The sequence below is a fragment of the Enoplosus armatus genome, chromosome 6 (assembly GCF_043641665.1).
Source record: "Enoplosus armatus isolate fEnoArm2 chromosome 6, fEnoArm2.hap1, whole genome shotgun sequence".
Taxonomy (NCBI): domain Eukaryota; kingdom Metazoa; phylum Chordata; class Actinopteri; order Centrarchiformes; family Enoplosidae; genus Enoplosus; species Enoplosus armatus.
Genome location: NC_092185.1, coordinates 22,236,920 through 22,263,167, shown reverse-complemented (window position 1 = coordinate 22,263,167; position 26,248 = coordinate 22,236,920). Strand labels below are relative to the sequence as shown.

Here is a 26,248-nt window from a genome sequence, read left to right as displayed (position 1 = left end):
CGTGAGTATCTTTGGTGCAAAGTAAGTTCGTTGAAAAACCAAGCTACCATTTGCGTTATGTGATCCCTCCACTGTGATCTGGGCACTCAGAAGGTACATCTAACATTAGGAGCGTGGAGCATTGCTCACATCAGACGGGACTTGAGGATTGAGGCATGTCCAGCGAGGAACATTTGGCACGTCTTTAGATTTTGAGTTGTTGATCTGTCGTGCCAGTGATAACTGTGGTGGCAGGACTCTTATCTTCAGATCAGATTAGTGGGTAAATGACCTGCAATGACTCTGCAGGCCACATGACTGTGCAAAGGTTGTCTGTTTGTAAAGCTAATATAATGGCAGAGCCAGAATGAAAAGGAGAGTGTAAATTAATCACAACTTTACCATGTGTGCGTCTGTGGCTCTACTCTTTGTGGCTGTTTTGCTCTTCCTGCGCCTCTGTCAGACCCACAGGGCCAAAAATTTCCCTCCAGGCCCCCGACCCATCCCCATCTTTGGAAACCTGCTGCAGCTCAGTTTGGAGAGTCCCGTCGCAGATCTGGAGAGGGTAATCCTACTTGCTTACAATATATCTATATACTGAATTCATGTACTGATGGATTATTCAAGATTTAATAACACAGTCTTTTAGTCCAAAAAGGGGTTATTATTCAATACAATTCATCTAATAGCCTCTGTGTCACACCAGAGGCACTCTAACCCTAACCATATACAGATATATAATACTGTAGATATGTATAATGTTCTTCTCTCATTAAGTAAAAGAAGGGCTGCATTTCAAAATAAAATAGAGAAAATTAATAAAATCTCCACATAAAATATAATTTTATGTGGAGATGATGGTGGGTCAATAGGCAGCTCAAGCAGTTGTTACTAATAATATGGGCATTGAAAATTCGTAATACTTGTTAAATGTATTTGAAAGTGAATACACTTTTCCTTCCAAGTTCTAAATTGACCTTTTGTCTTATCATCTGTCACTCGCCTCTCACCTCTCTCGTCTGTCTGTATTCAGGGTCGCAGTGTTTAGCGCCTGGAATGCACAGATTTGATTGGCTGAGTAGCATCACGTGGGTTGGCGTAACTCGCATGCAATTGGTCTGTGAGTTTCCTGAGCCGGTAAACCAGTGCCGTAAAGACTAGAAAAGCTGCGCCGTTTAAAATAGGACCTAGGGTGACTTATTCTGTCATCATGTACTCAATTATTTGTCAGCATTGAAATCCAGAGGAACAAAAGTGCTTTAAAGTGAGGAAGTTAGGTGAGGAATATCTATCAAAGTGGATGTGTCAGTAATATGTGCTGAAAATAAGGTCCCTCATTCTACTGCTACTAACAACAACTTGTTGATTAGCTCAATAACGTGGCTGATGATTGCACTGAATAAAGGCCATGTCACCCATGGCCCAGTAATTATAATCTACTGTGTCTCCGTCCCCAGCTGGCAAAACGCTATGGTAAGGTCTACAGCCTTTTCATTGGTTCCAGGCCTGCGGTCGTCATCAATGGGCTGCAGGCCTTGAAGGAAGCCCTGGTCAACAAAGCTGCTGACTTCTCTGGCAGACCACAAGGCCTGTTGATCAACCACGCTATACAAGTGAAAGGTACAGAGCAGAGCTCTGGCTTTCTGTCTGAATGTATGCCGCCGTTCATTTGAGTGTGGTGTCCTGTCAGCCATCTTACTCTTACTTACTCTCATCTTACTTTATCATGGAAGAAGAATTCACTGGAATCAAGTTTTATTTGCAGAATTAAGGTGAACACGTGCTTGCCCAGTCTGTTGCAACATATTACTGTAGCATCCTAATGAAACGTACGTATTTACAATCCATATATATGCAGTATGTGCACAAAAAGGCAGCCCCAACTGAAAACACAGGATCAGAACCTGCTATCACTTTCACACTGACTGACTGGTGTTGATATAGGAAGTAATGTTAAAAAATAATGCTAATAAACTTTTCTGTTGCTGCTGAAGATTTATTTGCATCAGTAAATTGTATAATGTTGTACGATACTAATAATATATCATACGCAATTAAACACTAAACTAAAATCTCTATTCATTGTTTGGACTCTGGGCTGGAAACTTTACTTTTATGTGAAATATTTTTATGTGGGGACTAAACCATCGAAGAAGTTTAGAGAGGACATCACTAAGTATTAATAATGACGCTGATTAACAGCAATGCACTCTGCTGGGCATATTTTCCCACCAGGATTCCTTTGATTTAATTCATTTTTCTACGCACTTAAACCATCAATATAATTTTATGTGGAGATGATGGTGGGTCAATAGGCAGCTCAAGCAGTTGTTACTAATAATATGGGCATTGAAAATTCGTAATACTTGTTAAATACTTTAATACTTGTTAAATGTATTTGAAAGTGAATACACTTTTCCTTCCAAGTTCTAAATTGACCTTTTCGCATGTAGCTCATGCTCCCGGAGTGGTTCTATCAGATTACAACCCTGGCTGGAGGGAGCAACGGCGCTTTGGGCTGATGACCCTGAGAAACTTTGGTCTGGGGAAACACTCCATGGAGCAGAGAATTCTGGGAGAGACGGGTCGCATCATAAAGTCACTGGAGCAGAGTGTCGGTATGTCCATTTTGTCCACAAAGAGGACACAGGGATTGTTTGTTATATGGCTAAACATTGATACTGAGAAGGACATTAGGATCTAGAAGTCAATACTGTTATCTTGTTTTTTTTTCTCATTACATTACATTTATTTTATTTCAGTACATGAGGTTTAGACCATGAGTGTCTCTATTTTGGTCAAGGTCATGCCCAAGAATCATTGTTCATGTTGTTTTTGCAGGCAAGACCACGGATCCACACCTGCTGTTCCACAATGCAGCCTCCAACGTCATCTGCCAAGTTCTGTTTGATCGGCAGTTCGACTACGACGATGAGTTCTTGAAGTTTTTTGTTAGCTTTTTTCACGAGGCCTCCAAAATAATCAACGGGCGCTGGGGTATGGTGAGTCATACATTCATACATGTTTGACAACAAACCAGGCAATGACGTAGCATCACTACTGTAAATGTAGAGCGAATAAAATAATGTAAACCTGCTCAGTAAAAACAGTGTGAGGTAGATGATGAATACTGAACCATTGTGTTAAACTGAAATCGTCAAGATTACAGATGTACATGCAAGAGCAAAAGGACATTTTATTATTGTGATATAGTTAAGTTATTTAGCAAACCAACCAATTTATCATCGCATTGCCACTGAGAACTGCTCGGCTTTCTTAGGCAACGCAATCGTAATTTTTAACTTTTCTCTCCCATACAGATTTATGACTCTATTCCTCTGTTGCGCAACCTGCCGCTGCCCTTCCAGAGAGCCTTTAAGATGTTCAAGGTATATGTTATTAAGTGTTCATTCCAAAGTCTGGTAAACACCCATTAAAGTATGTTTTATTGCAGAGATAATGGCTTATGGGCTCAATTGATAAGTACCTAATCATTTCTGTAGTAAAGGCCAAGGAATAACAAAAAGACCTGCCAACCAGGAAGAATCATTCTGCATTGCCCGGCTCAGTGAAAATGAGAATGAAAAAGAAATAAAGAATGAAATTAGAAAGGAAATAAGAAGCAGTCTGCAGCTATGTTAGTGGCTTTGGGAGGCTGCTTTGAGGGAAATGCTAGCATCAGCGCGCTAACATGCTCACAATGAAAAGCATGTTAACTTTAGCTGATTAGCACTAAACACAAAGTCATGAACTAAAGTATTGGACAAATTGAACATTTGACCTGATGATGGCGCTGGATCATCAAAGTTAGTACAATTCATCCTCCGGTGACCGTGAATGTTTGTACTAAATTTCACGGCAATCAATCCAACAGCAAAACAAAATCCAACCTTCTTGTGACGCTACCTGAAAAGTCAGAAGATCACCAAAGTCCTTTGGATACATCGCCTGAGAATCATGAATGCCTCTACTGATGTTTTTTCCCTGTCCATCTTGTAGAGTTTGAGATATTTGACGCTGCTAGCACGACTAGAAAAGCGGGAAAGAATGGTGGAAAAACAGACCAAGGGAATAAATACAAAATAAGGGAAGGAAGGAATGAAAGAATGACTACGCTGTATTAATGTTGGCAGCACATGAGCGGTTAAGGATGATTCTGCCTGATAAGCAGTCATTCTGACTCAGGCTATGCAGGAAAGGCACTTTAGACCATGACACAACAATTCCAACTGAATGGGTGCCAGTCACCATGACAAGGTGATTACAGATTTACTGGAAACGGCATGCTGGGAAATCAGACAGAGAGACAGAGCAGCCTAGGACATGACAGTGTCATGTCGTATAAAATGCCTGTGTCAACGTATTTGGTTTACATTCATCGGTAGAAGTTGTGGCCCTGGAAAATAAAGCCTTATTGCACGATAGATACACTTGAAAAGAATATCTGTGCCGCTGAGAAACCTTAAATCTAAACATTTATTTCAAAAATGTTTCTAAAACTTGATGAACCTGTTTATTTCTTGCCAGATGGCACACGAACGACGCTTGGAGATGTTGGCTGAGAGCAAAGAGACCCGAGTTCCTGGTAAACCGCGGCATTTCATAGACTGCTACCTGGATGAACTGGATAAGGTGTGTGTCTCTTTCTCTTAATATGATTTCTGTTCAGAGCGGCTGGTATGAACTGGCAGGCCGTTGGTCTGTAAGGCCTTTTTAGCTGCGGCAGTGGTGAACAGTATTCATTCATTCTTTCTCTCTCTTGTCTGGCTGCAAAGAGAGGAGACGATGGCTCGTCATTTTCCGAAGACCAGCTTTGTGCGTTTATTTTGGATCTTCACTTTGCTGGGACTGACACGACCGCCAACACCATTCTCTCCGCCTTCCTCTACCTAATGAACCATCCGCAGATACAGGGTGGGTCCATCTGTCATCTGTCAGTCTCCCCCTTTATTTAGCCGTGCTATTCGTTACGACGCTACAGACGACTTTGATGATCCCCTGACCTTTCCTCTGGCACCACCGTGAGGTTGACATTTGTGGTTTTGAGTGAAACATGTCGACCACAATTTAGTGAGTCGCCATGAAATTTGGTACACGCATTCATGGTCACCGGAGGATGGATTGTAATCACTTCGCTGACACAGACCAAAGTTTTCATTTGTCCAACACTTTGGTTTATGACCAAATACCTGGAAAACGAATGATATTCCCGTCAGCCACATTTGTAGTTTGTGTTTAGTGCTAACTAGCAAACTAATTCCTGCTAATACCTATACCTGCCAGCCATCAGCATGTTAGCATTGTCATTAGCATTAAGCTCACAGAGAAGCTATCTTGGCTTTATGGTTTGACTATTCCTCTATTCCAGGGGTTCAGTCCGAGACAACAACATGGCAAACTGATTCTTATCCAGGGACAAAAGCTCTTTTAAACATACTTTGTTTTTGCCACACGGACAACAGAACACGCCTATCCTTCATGTCATTTTGTATCTCTCCAAACAGTTTCCTTTTGGATCAGCTGTCATCAACGGTTCATGCTGCCATGTCGCACACATCGTGTCGTTCTCTCTTTTTTTCTAACTGTCTCACTCTTTGTCTCCCTCTGTCCATGCTGTCTGTCTCTCTGTATTCCTCAGAGCGCTGTCAGCAGGAAATAGACAAAGTTCTGGATGGGAAGGATCAAGCCACTTTTGAAGACAGACACCAGATGCCCTATGTGCAGGTACAAGGATTACTGGCTCATATTCAGATTCATTCATTACACCTCTATTTTGTATCTGATTTTTTAAATTTCAAATTGATGCGAAGTAGTAAGTAAAATTTCTATGATCTAAAATATATCTATCTAATAGATGTTACGACGCTACAGTGTGATGCTCTAACAGTTGTCTCTGTCATGCAGGCTGTCCTTCATGAGGTCCAGAGGACGGCCGACACTGTTCCTCTCAGTGTTTTCCACTGCACCACTAAAGATACAGAGTTAATGGGATACTCCATACCCAAGGTAAGTAGAAAATATAACAATATAGAAAAGGCTTATCATAGGCATATCCCTCTGAGCACTTACAGGTCAAATGTACTTCAGAGGAAATAGTTGAGAATTTTAAGAGAAATTGATGCTACATCTCCTGCCTTTACAACCATCTTTACGATGTGGTTCTGTGAAGCACTATTCAAAGCCACAGAATATTAAATTCAGGTGGAGATCCATGTGTATGAATATATCACTCAGTTTAAGCATCGTACAACATTAAACATGCTGCAACATCAAATGTAACTTCGCTGTGAAATCAAGCGCTGTCGCAGTAGAAATATGGCCCATTTCAGTTGATCCATTTTGCATTGAAGACGTAAATTGTAATATTAAAATATTACATGCTGGAATTGGCATCAGCAGCTTGTGACCCAGTGAAAAAGAATAATTAGTATGAATGAAAGAATGATGGCAGTGTGTCTGATTTCCAGCAGAACGTTACATCCTCCCCACGTCTGCAGGTTTCAGATGCTGTAGACTTTCTGTCACCATCAATGACTTTTGCTCTCTGTTAGTCCGACACTGTGCAAAGCTGTGCATGTGGCGTAATAATGCCATAGCTGTTACAAGGGGACACTTTATTGTTAGATCAGATCGGTGTCAGATACTTGCCAGATAACAACATATCCTCATTATGTGGATAAAAAAAACATTATGCAGGCAGCATTACATTTCCTCCAAAACATATTTGCTGTTGTAAATTAGTAATTTAGACTCAGCACCATGTCACATAAAACAATGACAGAAGAATTCAGACTTATTCTGTAATTCTTAGGGTTTTAGTTGCAGAGCATCAAATGGTGTTTCATACCTTTCTGTGTACTTTGCTTGGAAAGTTGTGTGTATTGATGTTTGAATTGTGAGTGAATTATTTTTTTTATATTTTGTGTTTGGCATCCAGACATAGGGGATGTAAAAGAAAGTGTTGAGAGTCACAGTAGACCTCTTTTCTTCTTTGTTGTTTGTTCTTCAGGGAACCATTATCATCCCCAACCTGTCCTCAGTGCTGAATGAGGAGGGACAGTGGAAGTCCCCCCATGAATTCAACCCTGAAAACTTCCTCAATGAGGAGGGAGAGTTTGTGAAGCCAGAGGCCTTCATGCCGTTCTCCACAGGTGAGTGAAAGTGGTTATTACATTCATAGATAGACTAAAAGATTGATTGGGAGGTTTGATTGAGGAAATGTGGTTAAAGAAAATATGTTGGTATTTTCACCCGCAGGTCCTCGTATGTGTCTCGGAGAGGGTATGGCTCGTATGGAGCTCTTCCTCATCATGGTGACGCTGCTGAGGAGGTTCAAGTTCATCTGGCCTGAGGATGCAGGAGAGCCAGACTACACTCCTGTTTTTGGGTCAACCCAGACCCCCAAACCTTATTTGATGAAGGTCCAACTCAGAAAAACTATTCCAAAATAGAGGCTATCCTAATGCTTTAATTGGCTCACTGAGACATCGAACTAAATTTTTCGATGTAAAACCATAATGGATCAAATGAATATGTGTATGTGAAAGACCACAAACAGAGCTAAAGGAGCGTTGGACCTACGTTCATCAGGTGGACACAAACACAACTCCAAATGAATGCTAATGTTTCTCCGTAGCTGCTGGATGTGTAAATAAGAAACTGTTAACTGCTAACAAGTTCACCATGTCGACTTGAAAGGTGATGATGTGTCAGTATACAAATTGTTTCCGCTGCCCCCAAGTGGCCGAAACCGTGATCTTTAGTGAATGAAACAAAGCTGCTAATGGTAGTCACCTTGTAGTTAGTTAGTACAGTTTGTAAATCATAGGATTACATCTTATCAGATGAAACTAGAATCTTTTCACTTACAGATGATCAGCCAGATGTTATGATTATCATAAAGCGCATTACTCAGCGTTCCCTGGGTGCCAGTGTAAAATTGTCAAATAAACAAACAAAGTTGTGCAGCATCAAATGTGTAACTTTGTCACCTGCTCAACAAAGGCTAGGAAAGGATGAGAGTCTCCACAATGGAAAATGTTCATCGTCTGGGGGCCATTCATTCATCTAATAAAGTCAGTGGGAATCTGCCCCTTAGATTTTGATATAACTTGTGGACAAGTGGACATTTTGACCTGATGGTGGCGCTACAGGAAAGGTCATGGAGTCACCAAAATCACCAGGATTCAATCTCTGGGAACTATAAATATCCGCAACACATGTTGTGGAAATCCAACTAGTTGTCAAGGTGCCTTAATTGTTCAAGACTAAAGTCAGCGGGGGAAAGGAACTAAGTACATTTACTCAAATACTGTACCACTTGAATTTCACTTGAGTGTTTTCATTTTATGCTATACTTCTATTCCACTGCACTTCTGAGGGGAGAATTGTACTTTTTACTCCACTACATTAATGTATAATTTTACAGCTGACAACTGTAGTCACTAGTTACTTTGCAGGTTAGTATTTTACATTCAAAACCTGTGACGACCTTATAAAATATGATGCCTTGTCATAGTTTACACTGCCCAAAAATATATAAAGTAGTTAAAATCAGATCCCCCATGACCTGCCACAAAATTAGAATAATAATAGTGTCATAATAGTATGACTCAGACAGAAGCCATTCTGCTGCTTAATGACTTACTTTTGATATTTAAAGTATTTTATTGATAATACTTCTGTACTTTTACTTAAGTAAGATTTTGAAGGCAGGGTTTTTACTTGTAACTGAGTATTTTTCTACTGTGTATTAATACGTTTACTTGAGCAAAGGATCTGAATACTTCTTCCACCACTTAGTAAAGTGTTGGAAACTGACTGTCATGGATTTACTTGGATCCTGTTATGTCCCCTTTCTAGTCTGTAGTCTGACCCTACACCACCCCAGACGATGAAAAATAACATAAACCTACGTCTCTGCCTGTGATTGAATCAGTTAGTTGAAAAGTTGAATAAGTGGGTCAGTATAGCTGCTGTGGTGTTACTGCACAAACAGTACACTGCGGCCACTTCACAACAATATCAAGACATTTGTGATAATTCTCAGAAATAATAAGTGACCTGTCTTTTCTACCTGCCATAGAGGCGCACTGAACCCTGCACTATTCAGTGTAACCAGCAGCCTTTTGATGGTTGGACAGTGGTGCATTATTGACGCTTTTGTGTGGATGCTGTATTGTTTTACTGGGCGGTCTCTTGATTGTCAGCGGGAGGCCAGGGGCGGGGGGTGGGCTTGATCGTGTGTGTGTATGTGTGTGTGTGCTGACGTGGACCTTCTGTGATGACATTCGGTTGGATGACTGGTGTGGCAGGGAGGACGGAGAGAGGAGAGCAAAAGAGAAAAAGAAACTGAAAGAGCCACAAAGATAGATTGAAGGAGGACATATTAAACAGACAAGTCAAGGAAAGAGGAAACAGCAAAGGAAAAACAAAAAGTGAAAATCAGAGACAAGGTGAGATTGTGCCGACAAGGACGTGCAGAGACAGTTTGACTGACTGAAATGGAATCGAAGAGACTGAGACAAACTTGGGATTATCAGTAACGGATCATCAGAGGTGGAGTTTCTTAAACATGGACTAGTCTGGGAGTTTGCACATACATACACACACGCACACACACACACCATCTACACACACACACACACACACACATTTTCACAGTTTCCTGTCTTGGGCCGTCTTGGCAGTGGACAGGTGTCAGTATGCAGGAGTCTCCGGGTGCCATGGGTGTAGATGGCAGCTACGCCAGCAATGTTCCAGCCTTTCTCACCAAGCTGTGGACCCTGGTGGAAGATCCAGATACCAACCACCTCATCTGCTGGAGCGCTGTGAGTCAGTCCTCAGGCCATACTGCACATGATGCTGTGGTAACTCTATGAGGAATGTAATTGGCTGTGGCATTAAAGTTCCCCTAGGTGTGTGACTCTTTCAGTGTTTGTGGGACACATTCATCAAAAGTAATTTCAGTTTAGAAAAACCAAAACTAAAAAGAGTACAACGTAAGAACCATGTCCTTTAAACCATCATCCTCTTCCTCAGTGAGCACGCTTCAGTGCCAGTGTTCATCATCTGCCTGCTGTTCTTTGTTTAGGAACAGCCCGTTTTGATCAGATGATCAGCAAGTGTTACTGTCAAGTTGAAAATAAGTTGTGACCGTGCACCGAACAATTTTATGTCCTGCAGAGGAAAAATGACATTGATATGACCTGAGGAAACGTACAGACATTATTCACAGAGCTGATCAGAAAATAGGTTTAGCACCAACAAGCAAACAACAAACATTATGAGGGTAATACACTTGAACAAATAAGATCAATAAAAAAGGGAATACATATTAAACTAGCGATTAAAATGTCCAACAGGAGGTGAGCTAGCTCCACACTCAGTGGGTTTGTTTTGCCTCGCTAACGAACTTCCATATCTGTTTAGCCTGCTAACACTCGCTTGTTTAGCAACAAGCTAACTAGCGGAGTCGAATGGCAACAGAGAAAAAGAAGAGCACTACCAGCGGGTCTGATTTGTATTTTATAATATTATAATATAAATATAATAATATGTACAATATAATATGAATCAATGACACAACAGACAGTTAAGAACGCTGATGTTTTGAAATAAGGAATTGTGCTTTTTGGGTAAGTTGTTTCAGTCTCGCTGCACTGATGGTAAACTCCTGGTAAGTTGTGGTTGTAAGTGTAGAGGGAGGAAGCCCAGAACAGTAGTGGAATAAGTACTCAGATCATTTACTTAAGTAAAAGTAAATAGTAAAAATAAAAAAGTAAAATACTACAATGTACAAATACTCCTTTACAAGCAAAAGTCCTGCAGTCAAAATCCTTCAAGTCCCCCTCCACTCAAAAATATATTCTTTTGTTCCTATACAGTTGGATGTTTGACACTAAAGGGCTGTTTTCACAAGTTTTTTCTGTGCTCATTGAAAATCTGATTTTAAGGGGCGGGGCCTATGGACATGATTTGTGACATCACAAATAGTAAGAAAGCCAATCCTGGTTGTATCGAAACACCCGTATAAAGCCTGCCTGATGCATTCTGTGTAAGGTGGGTGTAACACAGATTCACAGCACCACTTTACAACACTGTGAACTGAAGAGCTCATTGGTTTTATAAATGGTTATATTATTGGTTGAAGAACCATTTATTAGTGACATTTCACTGTATTTTACAGTAACGAGCCATCGTAATGTATACGTAAAACTCTCTGTCTGCTTGTCAGGCTTTGAGCATGCATTTAAGTGAGGGATCTGTTTCATTGGTGTGTATCCTCTGCCACAGTAGCATGCTTTCTTTGGTGTTAAAAGTGAATTCTGATGAAAACGTTTTTACAGCCTGCTACCGTTAGCACTTTACTTTTGACCTTTGACCCAGGAAAACCGGCTCAATTAAAAATTCTGCGAACAAATAGAAGTACTTAATCATTGTTTAATCCTTTTCCATCGGGAAATTCTTTTCTAAGTAAATTCTGATAGCATCGTCGAGATGACAGAGACCACATGTGGCTTTCCGCGTGTTTGTCCTCTGGAATGAGATGTGCAGGACTGATTCAGGCTTTGGTGATAAACAGGAGGAGGACAGCTTCTCTGTTCTTCTTCTTAGGGAGGCAAACACACAGACAGATGCTGTCCAGTCCCATGACATCTGTAGCTAGAGTGTGCAGCATCAGCTGTTGCATTGTCAGACATTGTCAGACTAACGGTAGGCAAGTGAGCATCACTACATACAAGGTAACAGCTTATTGAGGTCTTATTAGAATTGTTATAAACGTTATATTGTTAGATATGCGTTATAAATTTCACACCTGTTGTGCGAATGGATTTTGCTAACTTCCGATGTAAAGAATTCACAATACTTTGCACAATACTGCTTATCAGAGTAAAACAGAGATACTGGAGTTGCTGTAACGTTGGAAGAGAGAGCATGACTCATCGCTCAGAGAGAGAGAGCGAGAGAGAGAGTCTGTTTGATTGGCTGAGCTGAATTTGGCTGCTGATGAACTCTGGGGAAAATATATGACCTCCTTACAAAACTCCTTCCATCGTGAAGGTAACATTGTTTCACGTAAGAAACCATCTGGTAACAGGTGGTGAGTCGCGTTTACGACCGCGATGCAGAACATTATCACATCAGCAAGAGTGTATGTCACCGGACACTTAGTGTTGATTATCAAATGGAATAGCTACGGGAATCCAAAAAGGGCAGAAATGACCACAAAATGACAGCTCATGTAGAATAATCAGCATTATTTATCTGCGATTCTGCTTTGGGTTCAAAAGTGCAATATTTCTTTGATGTTTACAGGCACATTAGTATCCCAGTTATGAGTCTTACGTCACATTTGGGATATGGAGCACAGAGTAACGTGGTTAATAAACCCGGTGTAACCCAGCTAGAGAAGCAGATCTGGGTTTTTAAAACCAAAATACGGCCTTATCCAGGGGTCTGAACCTGTCCGATATTTAAAGGCACAAATGGAACCAAACTCAGTACATTTAGTGACATGATTTAGTGACATGTCAAAAATATTTTGATATCTTTTCTTATTCGACTTCTGTTCCTCTGGACTGTCCCCACCTTCACCAACAACAGCCTTCAAATCCTGTCAAAAATATTGTAATTACTGGCTAAGCGTGCTCAAATAACCCACTGAAGTGAAACACTAAACAGTGTTCTGAACAGTTACTACACACATGGGATTCTTGGTATCGACTCATTTTATAGTCGTCTCTTGTCTTTTGGAACTTTTTGGAACGTGCTCCAAGCTCCTTCATTTATTTGTAGAAGTCTGACAGAGCTGCTACTCTTTCGCAAGTTTCATTTTAAGCTCCTTATCACTACAAAGGTCGTCACTGGAAGCGGAGTACTATATGTGCTGTAGTACATCATGTTTTTATCTCTAAAAAGCAACATCCCATTGGTGCCACAATTTGTAAGCTGGCCCTGTCTTTCCAAAGCAGTTTCAAAGAAACAGTTGTCTACAGCAACTCTCCCATCTTTGTTGCAGTTGGAGCTCATTTCAGCTACTTCTGATAAGTTAGATTTCAACGTCAAAACAACACGAAACGTTGGACGGTAATGGACGCTGATTCCTTTGATGTTTGGCTGATTTTCTGGACCAGTATTTATGATAATAACACAATACATCATTCACTGGGAAGTTCTGGCATCTAAAAGTTTGTGTTTTTGCTCACACTCGACAAGTTATCATGCTGATTGTAAAATCTATCATTAGAATGACCTGATTAGATAAATACTGCATTGCATTCATCATGTATAGGCTCTGTCTTGTCTGTAAATGTCTCCTCTCTCTACATTGGATGAGATATGATTAGATATAACGTTAACTAACTGTACATTGCTGACTCTATTCTCTATTTCAGACGGGGACGAGTTTCCATGTGTTTGACCAGGGACGCTTTGCCAAGGAAGTTCTGCCAAAGTACTTTAAACACAATAATATGGCGAGCTTCGTCCGACAGCTCAACATGTGTGAGTACACTCTTCTCTTCCCTTTCTCTCATCTGCAGTATGTATTTATACTTTGTGCCTGTGTTTTCTCGTATATATATATATATATATATGTGTGTGTCTAGATGGTTTCCGTAAGGTGGTGAACATCGAGCAGAGCGGTCTGGTGAAGCCTGAGAGAGACGATACAGAGTTCCAACATCTGTACTTCCTCCAGGGACATGAACACATGCTGGAACACATCAAGAGGAAGGTATGGACACGTGCACAATGTCTCAAAGACAGACAGTCCAGTATGTGTTGCTACTTCAAGCACCGCCGCCGTTACCGCTGTGCAACTGAACACCTTTACAGTAACACATGATACTATGCAAGTGGAAGTTCGGCCAGGAAACGTAAAGAGAGTCCCAATCAAAAAATGAGGATTCAGTGATTTCATGGAGGATGAATGGAGGTTTGCGGCTTCTACTTTCCGTTCCTTTCTTAAGTCTCAGTTTGGTGTGGGAGCAGCTGATAACAGCATGAGAACATCTAGCCCTCTGGACTTGATTTCAGTGAAAGGTTTTGTAGATTAAAAAGCTTAAAAAGTGAAATCCTTTACATACATTACAGTGTCATGAGGATTTAGAAGTGAGGTGCCTCTGCAGTAATAGTCTAAGCTTCTGCCTACAACATGGATTTGTCTGTAAGGCACAGCAGTGCTGTGAGCAGGCCGACACTGCCGTCCCTAGAGCCGTGCTGCTAGCGAGGTCTCTGCTCACAAACACAGCAGAGGGAAGGTGTGGTTGTGTGTGCTGCATCTGAGAAAGTTGCCCAATCAGGCCGTACTTTGTGTGTTCAGGTATCCATAGTGAAGAGCGAGGAGACCAAAGTTCGTCAGGAGGACCTCAGTAAACTGCTGTATGAAGTTCAGCTCCTCAGAACACAACAGGACAACATGGAGTGTCAGATGCAGGACATGAAGCAGTGAGTACACAGGTTTTGTGTGTGTGCCGTGGCCCCACAAGCCCTCAGCCCCCCAACAAAGTCCGTCCCCTTGACCTGCTGTCAATGTGTGACACTAGCAGGGTAATGGTTGAACGTACACCAAGTTTGAACATCAGTAACATGTTCTCTTTTCATAATATAGTTAACCTTAATCTCCCCCAAAACGCCAAAAATGCTATTAGTAGTTCAATTTGTGTCAATTGGTTGTCCGTTATTTGGTTAATTGCAAATTTGTTTAGGAATTTTTGGATTAAATCAACACATGCATTATTATATTATCTTGAGGCTCTGTCTCGTGGAGGAGCCTAAAGTCTAGTTTTAAGACCTGGATTATTTTGGTTCATTTCTATGCTTGTGTTGCATTAAATGTCCCCCCATTAAGTGACACACAGGAAACCTGGGGCTAGGTAGTACTCAGGATTACTGTTTCAGCAAATAATTGAATCTGCCATGTATAGCCTGTAGTGTGCGCACTGTACTTGAACTGCACCATCCCGCAAAAAATTACCTGACAACCCTGCAATGCAGCATCATCTGGCAAGGCACTACATTGGTCAGTCAAATACGTACATTGCTGGTAGATTACTTTGAAACAGCGAACATTGTTTTTCTACTGTTTACCTTGCGATTATTGCGACTAAAGATAAAATTGTTGCTGCCGTGATAACCTTCCAGATGTGTTAAATTCTTTCTTACAATATAAACCTCTGAGCAGTGTTTCAGTGTATGATAATAAGACCTCAAACTCATGGATCTGTCGGTCAAACTGGAACTTCCTGGATCTTATTTCTTTACCTCACCAGCAACTTGACCCACACGCCCTCACCAGCACGGCCCCTTGTGTGGTTTTAACGCTGTTTTCTGTCCCAACACCCACTCAGTGGGAACTTGAAAGTGACAGAGTACGTACCCAATGCACAGAGTGCACAAGTGAGGGGTGGGGGTCAAAAGGGGCCCAACAACAAATGTTTTGCCCCTGGGCCCCCTTACAGTTTGATGCGGCTATGGTGTGAGAGTTATGCAAATGAAAATAGAAATTCTTAGGTCAGGTCAGTTTGACAGTAATTAGTGCGGCTAGTGGGCACTAAATATCTTACAAACAAAAACTTCAGACGGTTAAATTTGTCCACCGACTTTGTAGCCTGACTGTGACGGTTAATTACCAATAAAAATGTCCTTAAAACTCAAAAATACAAAATGTTGTTCCATGATTTGTTAAGAAAATACAGTTATGATACTTTTTTTAGTTTAAATGTACCCCCACCCCCACTCTTTTTTTAACCATATTGTAGGGGGAAAATGTGAGAAGAGCGATTGACCTCTCTGTTATTCCTCTTGCTAAGTTGGAACAAATCACCCAGTGGATGAACTGACTTTTTCTCTAGAGGCTATTGTTTCTGAAAATAGCTGCTGTGTGTCTATTGTGCGGTGGAGCTGCTTTGTGCTCAGTATTGTTTGCTAATGAGAGGAGAGAATGTTCACCTGCTCACCTGACTAACACACACACACACACACACACACACACACACACACCAACAATGACATTCTTAGAAAGGATGACCAGATGTGTGCATGTGCACATGTGCGGACAATGCTCTTAGACCACCACAGACTTTTGTCTTTGGTCCTTTGTGATGTTAATTAAAAGTGGATGGAAATCTAAACCTACATACACATCTTGGTGTGCAAAGCCAAAATAGTTTTTTGTGTTTCTAGATTGCTTTAAATGAGCCACTTTCAAATCCAAACTAGCAACATGTAAGTTAGTTTTGAGCAGAAAAAGCAGTTTTTTTACACACAATATGAATTCACCTGTCACCTGTATTGACATCATATGCCAACAAGAATCTATGTCATTATGTGTACAGTGACAAAAAGAAAAAAATATTGTGCAGTTCCTCTTGAACTACTTTAGCTTTGTTTGGCCCAGTGGCAGCAGTGACACACTGCCCCCCCCCCCCCCCCCTCCGCTCGCTATAAGCAGGGTGGACAAGTCTTGCCAGACCCCAACAATGCAAGACACCAGCATAACCAGCACATTCCTATTTTAGTGTGTTTGGTTTGACCTGAGAAAGACCCAAACTGAAATGGCTCACAATGGAATAAGCTGCCACTCCTCACCTGCCTGGGTGCAGCCATGGGGGTCTCACTCCCGAGTCTAACTTCATTTGTTCAACACCAACCTGGAGAAAGACTCAGGCACATCCAGCGCTGCTTGTGACTTCTGACAGTCCAGCCACTTTGCATTACATTGAGAGGGTTGGACTGCACATCCTAGAAAGTCTGCTAAACAATCCTAAAAACACAGACCTGTCCCTCCCAATATCCCCGCCTGGGACTGCTCTCCAGGCACCATATGCATGTGACAATACTCCTGAGTAGCCTACTGGGGAATTAGCCAGGTGGTGCAACCTACCACGGTGCCACCACACAGTGGAAAAACCAAAACAACTGCTCTTCTTTACAACTCTTGACAAAAAGACCACAGGCGCAGCACCTTGGGTTGCACTGTCTTGAGGCAGAACTAAAATAGGGATAGTTATATAAACACACTGTCTTTTCCTCAGTCAGTTCTGCCCTCTGGATAGTGGAGTCTGACAGATACAATAAAGCACTGCTGGTGCAGACTGACTGTAATGACCAAGCCTGGGCAGGAAGAGTAAAATCACACACTCTCTTGTGATGAACCCATCCGTAGCGATACTGTCGTCTTCTGTTTCTGAGGACGAGGAGGTTTATATATCAAAGAGCAGTGGAGGCCCCATAGGGCTGAATGGGCACACTCTTCTGTTCAGACCATTCCCAGTGTGTGTGTGTGTGTGTGTGTACAATCAGTCAATAAGTCATATCTGAGTCAAAACACAGCAACTTGAGTTGCATACAATACTCTGGAGGAAGTCTTACAGTCAGTGGTGTAGTACAGGATTAAAGGGGAACTCTACTCATATTACTGCATGTGTGAAAAAAAGTTGCATAAAGCCTTTTGTGTCTCTAGAGGGAGCTGTGTGAAGTAAATTGCCTCAAGTGATGTCACCGCTACAAGCATAACACACCTGTATATGCGACTAAACTCTTGACGGTCGAGTTGCATTGTGGGTAATTCCAGGTTTTTTTGTTTACCTGTTTTTTGTGCGCAGCAGGCTTTATCACTTGGAAATAGAAAAAGCATATGGACATACCCACTTTCGTGTTTTAGAGCTGATCAACTGACGGCCTGTAAAACAAGCTGCTGTATGTTCGGGGGAATAGGCTTCAGATTTTTAACCTGGTCAAACTTCCTAATAAACATGATCTTGTTTTCTCTCTTTTCTCCTTTTTTTCACCTCCTCCCTCTACCGTCTTCCTCCTCCTGTTTTCAGGCAGAATGAGGTGCTGTGGCGAGAGGTGGTCTCACTGAGACAGAACCACACACAGCAACAGAAAGTCATGAACAAGGTCAGTCTATGTGTGTGTGTGTGTGTGTGTGTGTGTGTGTGTGTTGTATGCCATGAATGACAAGTTATCTGTGTCACAACACAACAATTTAAAGTGAATTACATCCTGATCTTGCTGATGGTTCTCCTCTAAAGCCTTTAACACTGAAGTTACACCCTCACAAGTGACCCATGTTTATATTTCTGCTCCTACTCACGATCATTCGATGAATAATCCAGAGATACATTTCTGTAGTATTACTACTTCCTCTGTTCTCCTACTACTAGTACTACGACTACTACTACTACTATAACCAACCAGACATCAGCAATTTAGTTCCGCCTCAGTTACATTCATGGGAGTTGCTGAATTGTATTTGGCATCCTGGGATCTTGGTTGCTAATTAGGTTTGCTGTGACTTATCGCACACGAATGGTCAATATTGTTCTCTAAGCTTTTCACTGTTCTTAATTGAAATATTTACAGTATATTGTGCCATGCAGTGCAATTGCTCTCAGAGGGATAACAGCAGTGGTGGAAAGTAACTAAATATATTTACTCAAGTACTGTACTTTGACTTTATGCTGCTTTATACTTTATACATCTACTTCACTGCGTTTCAAAGCTCAAAACTTTAACTGGCAGTTAGTTGCGACACTGTAAACGTTTCTGCCCTGATAAATCCCGCTCCGATTCTTCACAGGGTATGAACTGTGTATGTGAAATATTGCAAATCAGCATTTCGTCATTGCTCCAGGTGTGTTTGGTTATGCAGCGTATCACAACTTAGGTTCAAGGAAATAAGGTGTGTGTGTGTGTGTGTGTGTTTTCTGTGTGTGTGTGAGAGGAGGATGCTGATTCATGCTGTGCTTTTTCTCTCTTTGCCAGCTGATTCAGTTTCTGTTCAGCCAGATGCAGTCCAACACACCCAGCACTGTGGGCCTAAAGAGAAAGCTGTGAGTACATGCACGCATGCACACACACACACACACGCACACACACACACACACACACGCACGCACACACACACACACACACACACACACACACACACACACACGGTGGAGCAATCAACAAAAGTGAGACAAACAGGGCCACAGTGGGGCAGAGGGAAGGGCTGGCTCAGCTGACAAACTGAACAATCTAACTCAACAAGCACTGTGAATGGAGACAAGTGCTGAATCAGTCAGTCAGACACACACACACACACACACACACACACACACACACATTCACACACAGTGAAGGCAGAGCAGAGTGCATGACCCTGCTACAGCCTGTGTGTAAAATGCTGGTTCAGCTTAGCTGCTGAGTGTGAACAAGGCCGACATGAGAAAGGAAAGGCATGCTGGAACACAAAAGTGCTATAGAAATGTGTATTTCAGGGTCGCTGTGCTACCACGCAAAGGTGCAATTTTGCCCCATGTTTTAATGATGGTCATGTGTGGACTTCAGGCTTCAATACTCTGTGTTTAACATCTACCCACTCTCATGACTCACTCTTCCCCTCACTCTGCCCCTCCCATTTCCGGTCACATCTCCACATCAACTTTCTAAAAAGGCAAAGAGTGCTCCAAAAGTCTTTAAAATAGAAAAGCCTGAGAGTCGACAGGCATGCTAGCAGCTCTGTGAGGCTGTACCAGGCACAGAGGTGCTTTGAGCTAAATGCTAACGTCAGCATGCTAACATGCTCAACAATAACAATGCAAACACGCTGATGTTTAGCAGGTATAATGGTTACCATGCTCACCATCCTCACCATCACCATGCTGCTAGCGGGCCTAAAAGCTGGTATTCAAACTTAATGTCCCTTATCTATCGTGTTATCCAGAGGCATTTATGTCTACCTACATACTTAGCTTTAATAATACAGAATGTTAACTTAACAACGGATCAATAAACCACAAAAACCAAACGAGGAATCAGAAGGAGTCGATGAGCTTTCACAAATTTTGTCATGCATTTGAAATGATGTGGCAGCGACATTCAGCTTAAGTAGTGAGAGAGTCAAGATAAAAATCGAACATTTGCACCGTTCAGCACCTTCGAAAACAGGAGAAATGACTGAACAGATGTCTACCCAGCAAAGCTCCCATCAATTAATTAGTACTCTGATGACGATGCCCTGCTGTCCTTGACTGCGTATAGCTGTTATGACTCCAGATGCGTAACTGATTGAAAACTAACGTTCCCTCCAGGCCCCTGATGTTGGACGATGGCTCTCCCAGCCCTCCTGCCTCCAAGTTCAGCCATAGTCACCCGATGGAGGCCATGCATGAGCCCTTCTACATCCAGTCGGTGAGAAAATGTGAAAATGATTTACCACTCTGCTTCATAACCCCTAAAGTCCCTAGAGTAGCAAAAAAAAAAAAACGAGTATCTTTTCCAAAAATGAATCTCCTTTATTAGTGCTCAATGGCACATTTCGCTGGGAACTATAATGAGTAAACTACTGTGCTGCTGACCTTCCACATTCAGCACAAATGCTGCTGGCAGCCACATGCGGTAAACATCAACTTTGAAGTTACTGGCTGGCCTTTCTAAGTGCTTGGCCATGTTGGGATTTTAAATTTATCTTTGAAGCCAGTTGATTTAAGCGCACACCATTCCTCATGCGGAGGTTATCACTTTCAAGACATTTATTTGAATCTAAATTTAAAGTGTACTTGGAACATGGCGTGTTCACTACATCATAGAGAATATAAATCTCCCTTAACCTGCCGCCAGCAGTCCAGCTGTTATGTCATGTCACCACCAGAGGGAAGCAGTGCGCAGTGACAGATTTGGAGGGCTATAGCTGTGATGTGTATGAGTGTACATTATTACAGGCTGTGAAAACTAAAGCATTGGACTGAGGTGAATTGACTATTTTTGTATTGTAGTTGGTAAAGAATAGGGAAAATATACTGTCCTACAAAGGAAGAGAGCAGTAACTACAGTAGTGGTGAAGTTGAAAAAGGCTTTTCTGTCCATTTGAACTAGTTTGTTTTAGAAACTATATTGTGATTATTTATAGTTTCATTGACATTAAGTGTATCTCTGTTTTTGCTATGTGTCTGTCTACTATTTACTATAAATATGTGTTTTAAAACTAGCTTAACCAAATAATGGAAATTCCAAGAGTCAAAAGCTAGCAATTACTGCTACTCTGCTAAGCTAGGCTAGCCAGCCAAACTAGTTTAGCTGTTTTGTTTTGTTTTGGTTCTTTATTACAATTAGATTTAGCTCCTGCTTCATTTAGTTACGGTGGATATCAACCTGAATTACAACATCTTGGTCCATAAAAAAAAAAGAAGTCAATTACAGAGAGAGCAAGAAAGCACATTTAGCTTTAGCTGAGGCTAGCTTGTGGCTATCTCACCAGCTTGCTTTAACTTGTCTCTTTCGCTTTGGCTGTCTAGTTGTCTGTTTCCCTGTGAGAGTGCAGTTAGTGCAACGGTGGGTTTTATAGCCCAGATATTACCCAGCCACAGAGCAGTTATTGCTGCCAGGGCAGCACAACAAAACCAGAATGCAGTAAGTGCACAGCTAGGGTGCAGTTTGACTTGGTTTTTAGCTCCATATTGTAGTCACTGCAAATTGTGTGCTGTAGTTCTGTAAATCAGCAATGTTACATTAACAACAACTGTATTCATTCTAAATGAGCAGCACCAAAGAGGGGGGTGATAGCAAAAGAGAGTTTTTACTATAGAAGACAGCCAAGAGCAAACACACATCACAGTCCTCTCCTCTTCCTCAGCCATCCAGTGAAACTGCTTCTTGCTCTACCAGTGGGCTGACAGGAGGACCAATCATATCAGATGTTACTGACATGTCTCAGGCCACCATGACCCTCCAGATGCAGCCTGATGAGACCAGGTGAGTGATGCCATATAACATTACAATTTCACATTATAGATTTAATTAAACACATTCAAAGTCTGCCTCCACCATCAGCTCTACATCTGTTGCAGCATCAAACAACCATTTCTTCCCTAGAATATTGTGAAAGAGACGGATATTGGGTCATAAAACTTTCATTGTAGGCAATGTGTAGTATGAAACCACTCCTCATAATCTATTGTCTGTCTTGGGAAAGTGTTTTCTTTGCCCCCCTTTGCACTACTTCTGACTCACAGTATTCGACTCTACCGACAGGGAGAAGTGCATGATGCTTATCAAAGAGGAGCCTGTGAGTCCAGGAGTGAGAGGAGGGGGAAAAGGAGGCAGTGTAGGGGGAGGAGAGGCCGTAGCGTTGACCACCTCATGCGAGGTGTGCTCCTCAGAACCTCCTGTCCTCCCCGTCGCAATGGTCCAGTCTGTTCTGGAGGGGAGGGGCTCTGTGGCCTCCATGGTGGAGAGGAGGAGTAAGAGGCCTGCCCTGGACAGGTAGGTGCTCGCACAAGATCACAGATGGACACACACACGTAGAGAATGCAACGTACACACAGACACAGACTGTGTACTTCCTATTAATGTGTGTGTGTGTGTGTGTGTGTGTGTGTGTGTGTGCAGAGTGGAGGTTTCAGATGCAGTGGAGAACGTGGATATGAGCCTGGAGGAGCTGCAGCAGCTGCTGCTCAGGAGCCATCAGCAGAGTACTGTGGAAGCTGGGACCAGCGCTGTTATGGATGTCAGTAGATCTGTGCTGCACGTAGACGCACGTATAGGAACACACCGACAGACAGACAGCTTGTTTGACTGCACATAGATTCAGATATGTCTCATATTTGACATTTCAAACTGGTAGCTGTATGTTACTGCTTTTACACAGTGGCCAGTGAGCCACCCTATTCCTTCATACTGACCTGTCTCTCTCTCTCTCTCTCTCTGTAGCCCTTCAGTTTAAGCCTGCCTCTGACTGAGTGGAACTTCACAGAGATGGAGTCCAACCTCAAATCAGTAAGTCATATAGCGTGGCGAGGAAGATGATTTCCAGCTCAGGAGAAACCACCTGCTCCTTTAATTCAATTTTATTAACATAGCGCCAAATCACAACAGAAGGTTTCTCAGGGCACTTTTCATAGAGCAGGTCTAGACCGTACTCCTTAATGATGTAACGTGGTGGCAGTTTCTCTGCTTAACTTCTTTGTTGTCGTCCCAAGATGTACCCTTACATATTACATTGCTTATTGATAATAGTGGATCATAACCACAATATCAAAGAGGGGCAAGGGTTAAACAACATGCTGTTAACCTTTGGTTATTTGGAGGTCTTTTTGAAGACTAGATGGAGACTGTCTTCTCCAGAAAAACAACTGCATTTGCAAAAGTGGAGGTAGATGGACGCTGCATTAACTGATCTTTCTGACCACTTGAGGGGCACATGCTGCAAACACCACACTGACATCACCTCATAAAGTTTGTATGGTGAACGTGTTGCAAACAGTTGCCCTGTGACACATCCAGCAGACAGTGGAGTTTTGCTTGTGTCCTCCTGATGAAACGCAGCTGATGAGAGCGGTGAAACTGAACCAAAGGGCCAAAAAACCAAAACACTGAGCTGAATGTAGAGATGAAGGGGACTGCAGAGTCGGGCGCTAATGATACTATTAGACATCATTCAAGTCATCATGGCAGCGATCATTTTATCTTCAGTTCCAACAACCGTGAAGTAAACAGAACAAAACGCAGTGCTGTGCTGGACAACCCTGCAATGTTTTGCCCCCCCCCCCCCCCCCCCCCGCTCTTTACAGTTTATACCTCCAGTGTCACAGAGCTGAATGTAATGTCACTGAAGTCTGATTTTGTGGCCACCTTGCGTTGAATAGAGAGGATGGTGAGGCTGTTCAATCTGTCTTGACACATTGTGGAGCTTAAATAGTCTTTAATGCGACTCACTCTGTGAAAAGCTCTCTCACCACCTGCAACTGTCGCAGGAAGAAGAAGAATAAAACAGCCTAAAAATATACAGTACCTCTCCAGAAATGCTCTGCATCTGCATTTTAAAGATTGTATTTAACAGCTGAAGTGGAGAGAAGTTAGGTGGGAAGTTGTTGCCATGAAATGATAAATGATTTAGAAACTGGTTTCAAATCATTGAATACTTGTTTGCCTGATAAGCCGTATGGCAAAAATCCATTTTCTAAGTCTGATATAAATTGTTTTCTCTCCTGTGTTTGTGACAGAACAGGACTTACTTTTTATGTTACTACGTTGTGTGCAAGTTATGTAACATTGCTGTCATGTCTTTCTTTTGGCTAGAAATGTATTTTCGTCAGCGCTAATCTGCCAATATACAGGATGCACACAGGATGTGTTTAGACTGCATGGAGAAATTAAAACTCACCAGGAAGAAAACTTTAATGTTTTTAGACCTATTCAGAACATGAGGTAGTGGTGCACTTCAGCCTCTTGTGGCTGAAATGAGTATTACGACAACAAACAAGTGAAAATAATTTTTTTCACCTGATCCAAAATTTAAGGATCTTAGAAAAAAACTTTTTTTTTTTCACCTGCTCTTAACTCATAAACACATGAGAGAAAACTATTTAGATCAGACTTAGAAAATGGATCATCATTCTTCACTTGCCTCTCAGAGCTTCCGTACATTTGACATCAGTGACCTGAGTGTCAAACAGCAGCTACTTCCTTAAATGACTCGACCGTTTTGTAATGTCCAAGTCACTGATTATGCTGATGCAACATAAAACACTGTGTTGCAAAACACACCCGCTGCGCTCTCTTGAACTCATCTTCGGCCGCCTCGTCATCAAAATGTTGTCTTTTCCTGTGACAGCTCGTGTGTCTCTGTCAAGACAAATATCTGCTGATTGGAGAACACTTCTGTCAGGGCACTACAAACTGTAAGGAGGACAACTGCACTGAAAGACATGAAGTATTTCTACAGACTAATTATCAGTCATATCTTGCCTCACTTGTTTGACAGCATGGAGAGAAGATGCCGTTTAAGAGGTCATTAACAGACGGCGAGTATGTGGCCAACGGTTGGAGTGGTCTGAGAGGCAGTGAGGAGGACAACCAGTCTTAGGTAGCAACAGTCCACTGCTGGGATTCAATAGATAGACTAGAATGTTAAGGATGTTGTTTCTGGGCAACAAATAGAAATGTGAAACGACAGCAAACACAAATTGCGGTTTTATAGTGAGTTACGTTGTGGAACCTGCTTTTAAAAAGGTCTGCAGTTGTAAAATGTTATACGTAATAAATAGTGATTAATAAATGGTTTGCAAACCTTTTCCAGAAGGTCAGAGGTCAAGTGGTCCTCCTCATGACCTGCAAAGCTAAAATGACTAAGCAAGTGTAGAACATCCTGCACATACGCTGTATGGCTTCCACATACTTCGTTGAGCTCACTCTGATCGTTGTCCTCCATCACCCAGCTGCAGTTATCCAGCGATACCTCATCTAAAAGAGAGCCTTTTTCTCCTCTGTCTCTGTTTGGTTTTGTTTGTGCAGCTGACAGTCAGTACGACTCCCAGTAATTAGAGAGTGCTGCAGGTTTTTCCACTCCCAGTCGCAGTCCTGTGTGTGCCGTGTTTGCCCCGTGTTCTGGCCATTTATCAGACGTTCAGTGACATTCTGTGGGCATCTTCAGGAGCTGCTGCACTACTTGAAGATCTTTTTTGTTCATGAGGGAAAATCTGATATGGGAGGCAATACACTGAATATATTCCAGTCCCATTACATCTTCCTTCTTCCTTTGGCTGACTTTAAACTGAATATTACTGAATGACCACTTCTCTCAAGTGGTTCATTCACAGGCAGCCATATCTATCACATTATAACAGAGAAACCACAATATTCCTCTTTTTCCATTACTGTCTTTAATCCACTCTTTCCTCATGTTCCCTGCTGGTGCCCTCTCTCTCTTTCTCTCTTCATTCCTCAGCTTCCTCATTACTGCTGCTGTTTCTCTTCCACCTCGTCTTCCTCTTTGTTGTCTGACTGGGCTACACTTCCTTCAGAGACGCCAGGCTCTGCAGAGCAGATGCACACAGCGAGAACTGCTGACACATTTATGTAGCTTAACAGAAGCACTTGAATGCAAGAGGATGTGGTGGTCAAAGAGACAGGAGGAATTGAAATTTGTGTTAATGTGCTTTAAGAAAATAGCCGTCCAGTCTTTGTGAGTTGGAATCATCCCTGGCCACATAGCCAGACGACCACAGCCAGGGCTCACCTTCTATATTAGCAACAAAGTGGAGCAATATGCGCTGTACCAGGGTCAGGTGTTGAACTTGATATCGCTGGTGCATGTGTTGGCAACCCAGCTTTGATAATAGATAGTCGACAGAAAGACAGAATAGGCACAAACATTCTAATAGTTGTTATAAAATGAAGGGTGAAGGTGCTAAATGTGAGTGTTTTTTCCTTCACAGTACATGTTCCAGAACCAGGAAGCGGAGGCCTTTCCGGCTACTGGCTGTGAGGAACAGTGATG

General features: G+C 42.0%; 2 protein-coding genes across 2 annotated transcripts; both read left to right on the top strand.

Annotated features, from left to right (window-relative positions):
- The first annotated feature begins 382 nt into the window (after positions 1–382).
- On the top strand, positions 383–7,430 carry LOC139286089 (cytochrome P450 2D15-like). The gene is made up of 11 exons (XM_070906765.1): positions 383–544; positions 1,437–1,599; positions 2,433–2,597; positions 2,821–2,981; positions 3,300–3,368; positions 4,507–4,611; positions 4,755–4,893; positions 5,618–5,703; positions 5,884–5,985; positions 6,989–7,130; positions 7,237–7,430. The coding sequence occupies exons 1-11, from the start codon at positions 383–385 to the stop codon at positions 7,428–7,430; spliced, it is 1,488 nt and encodes a 495-aa protein (XP_070762866.1).
- Positions 7,431–9,683: 2,253 nt separating this feature from the next.
- hsf4 (heat shock transcription factor 4) lies at positions 9,684–26,246 on the top strand. Its single transcript, XM_070908047.1, has 12 exons — positions 9,684–9,809; positions 13,377–13,485; positions 13,590–13,717; positions 14,306–14,430; positions 17,811–17,886; positions 18,754–18,821; positions 20,064–20,163; positions 21,605–21,723; positions 22,003–22,233; positions 22,360–22,477; positions 22,681–22,746; positions 26,187–26,246. Exons 1-12 carry the CDS (start codon positions 9,684–9,686, stop codon positions 26,244–26,246), a joined length of 1,326 nt encoding a protein of 441 aa, XP_070764148.1.
- Positions 26,247–26,248: the final 2 nt, after the last annotated feature.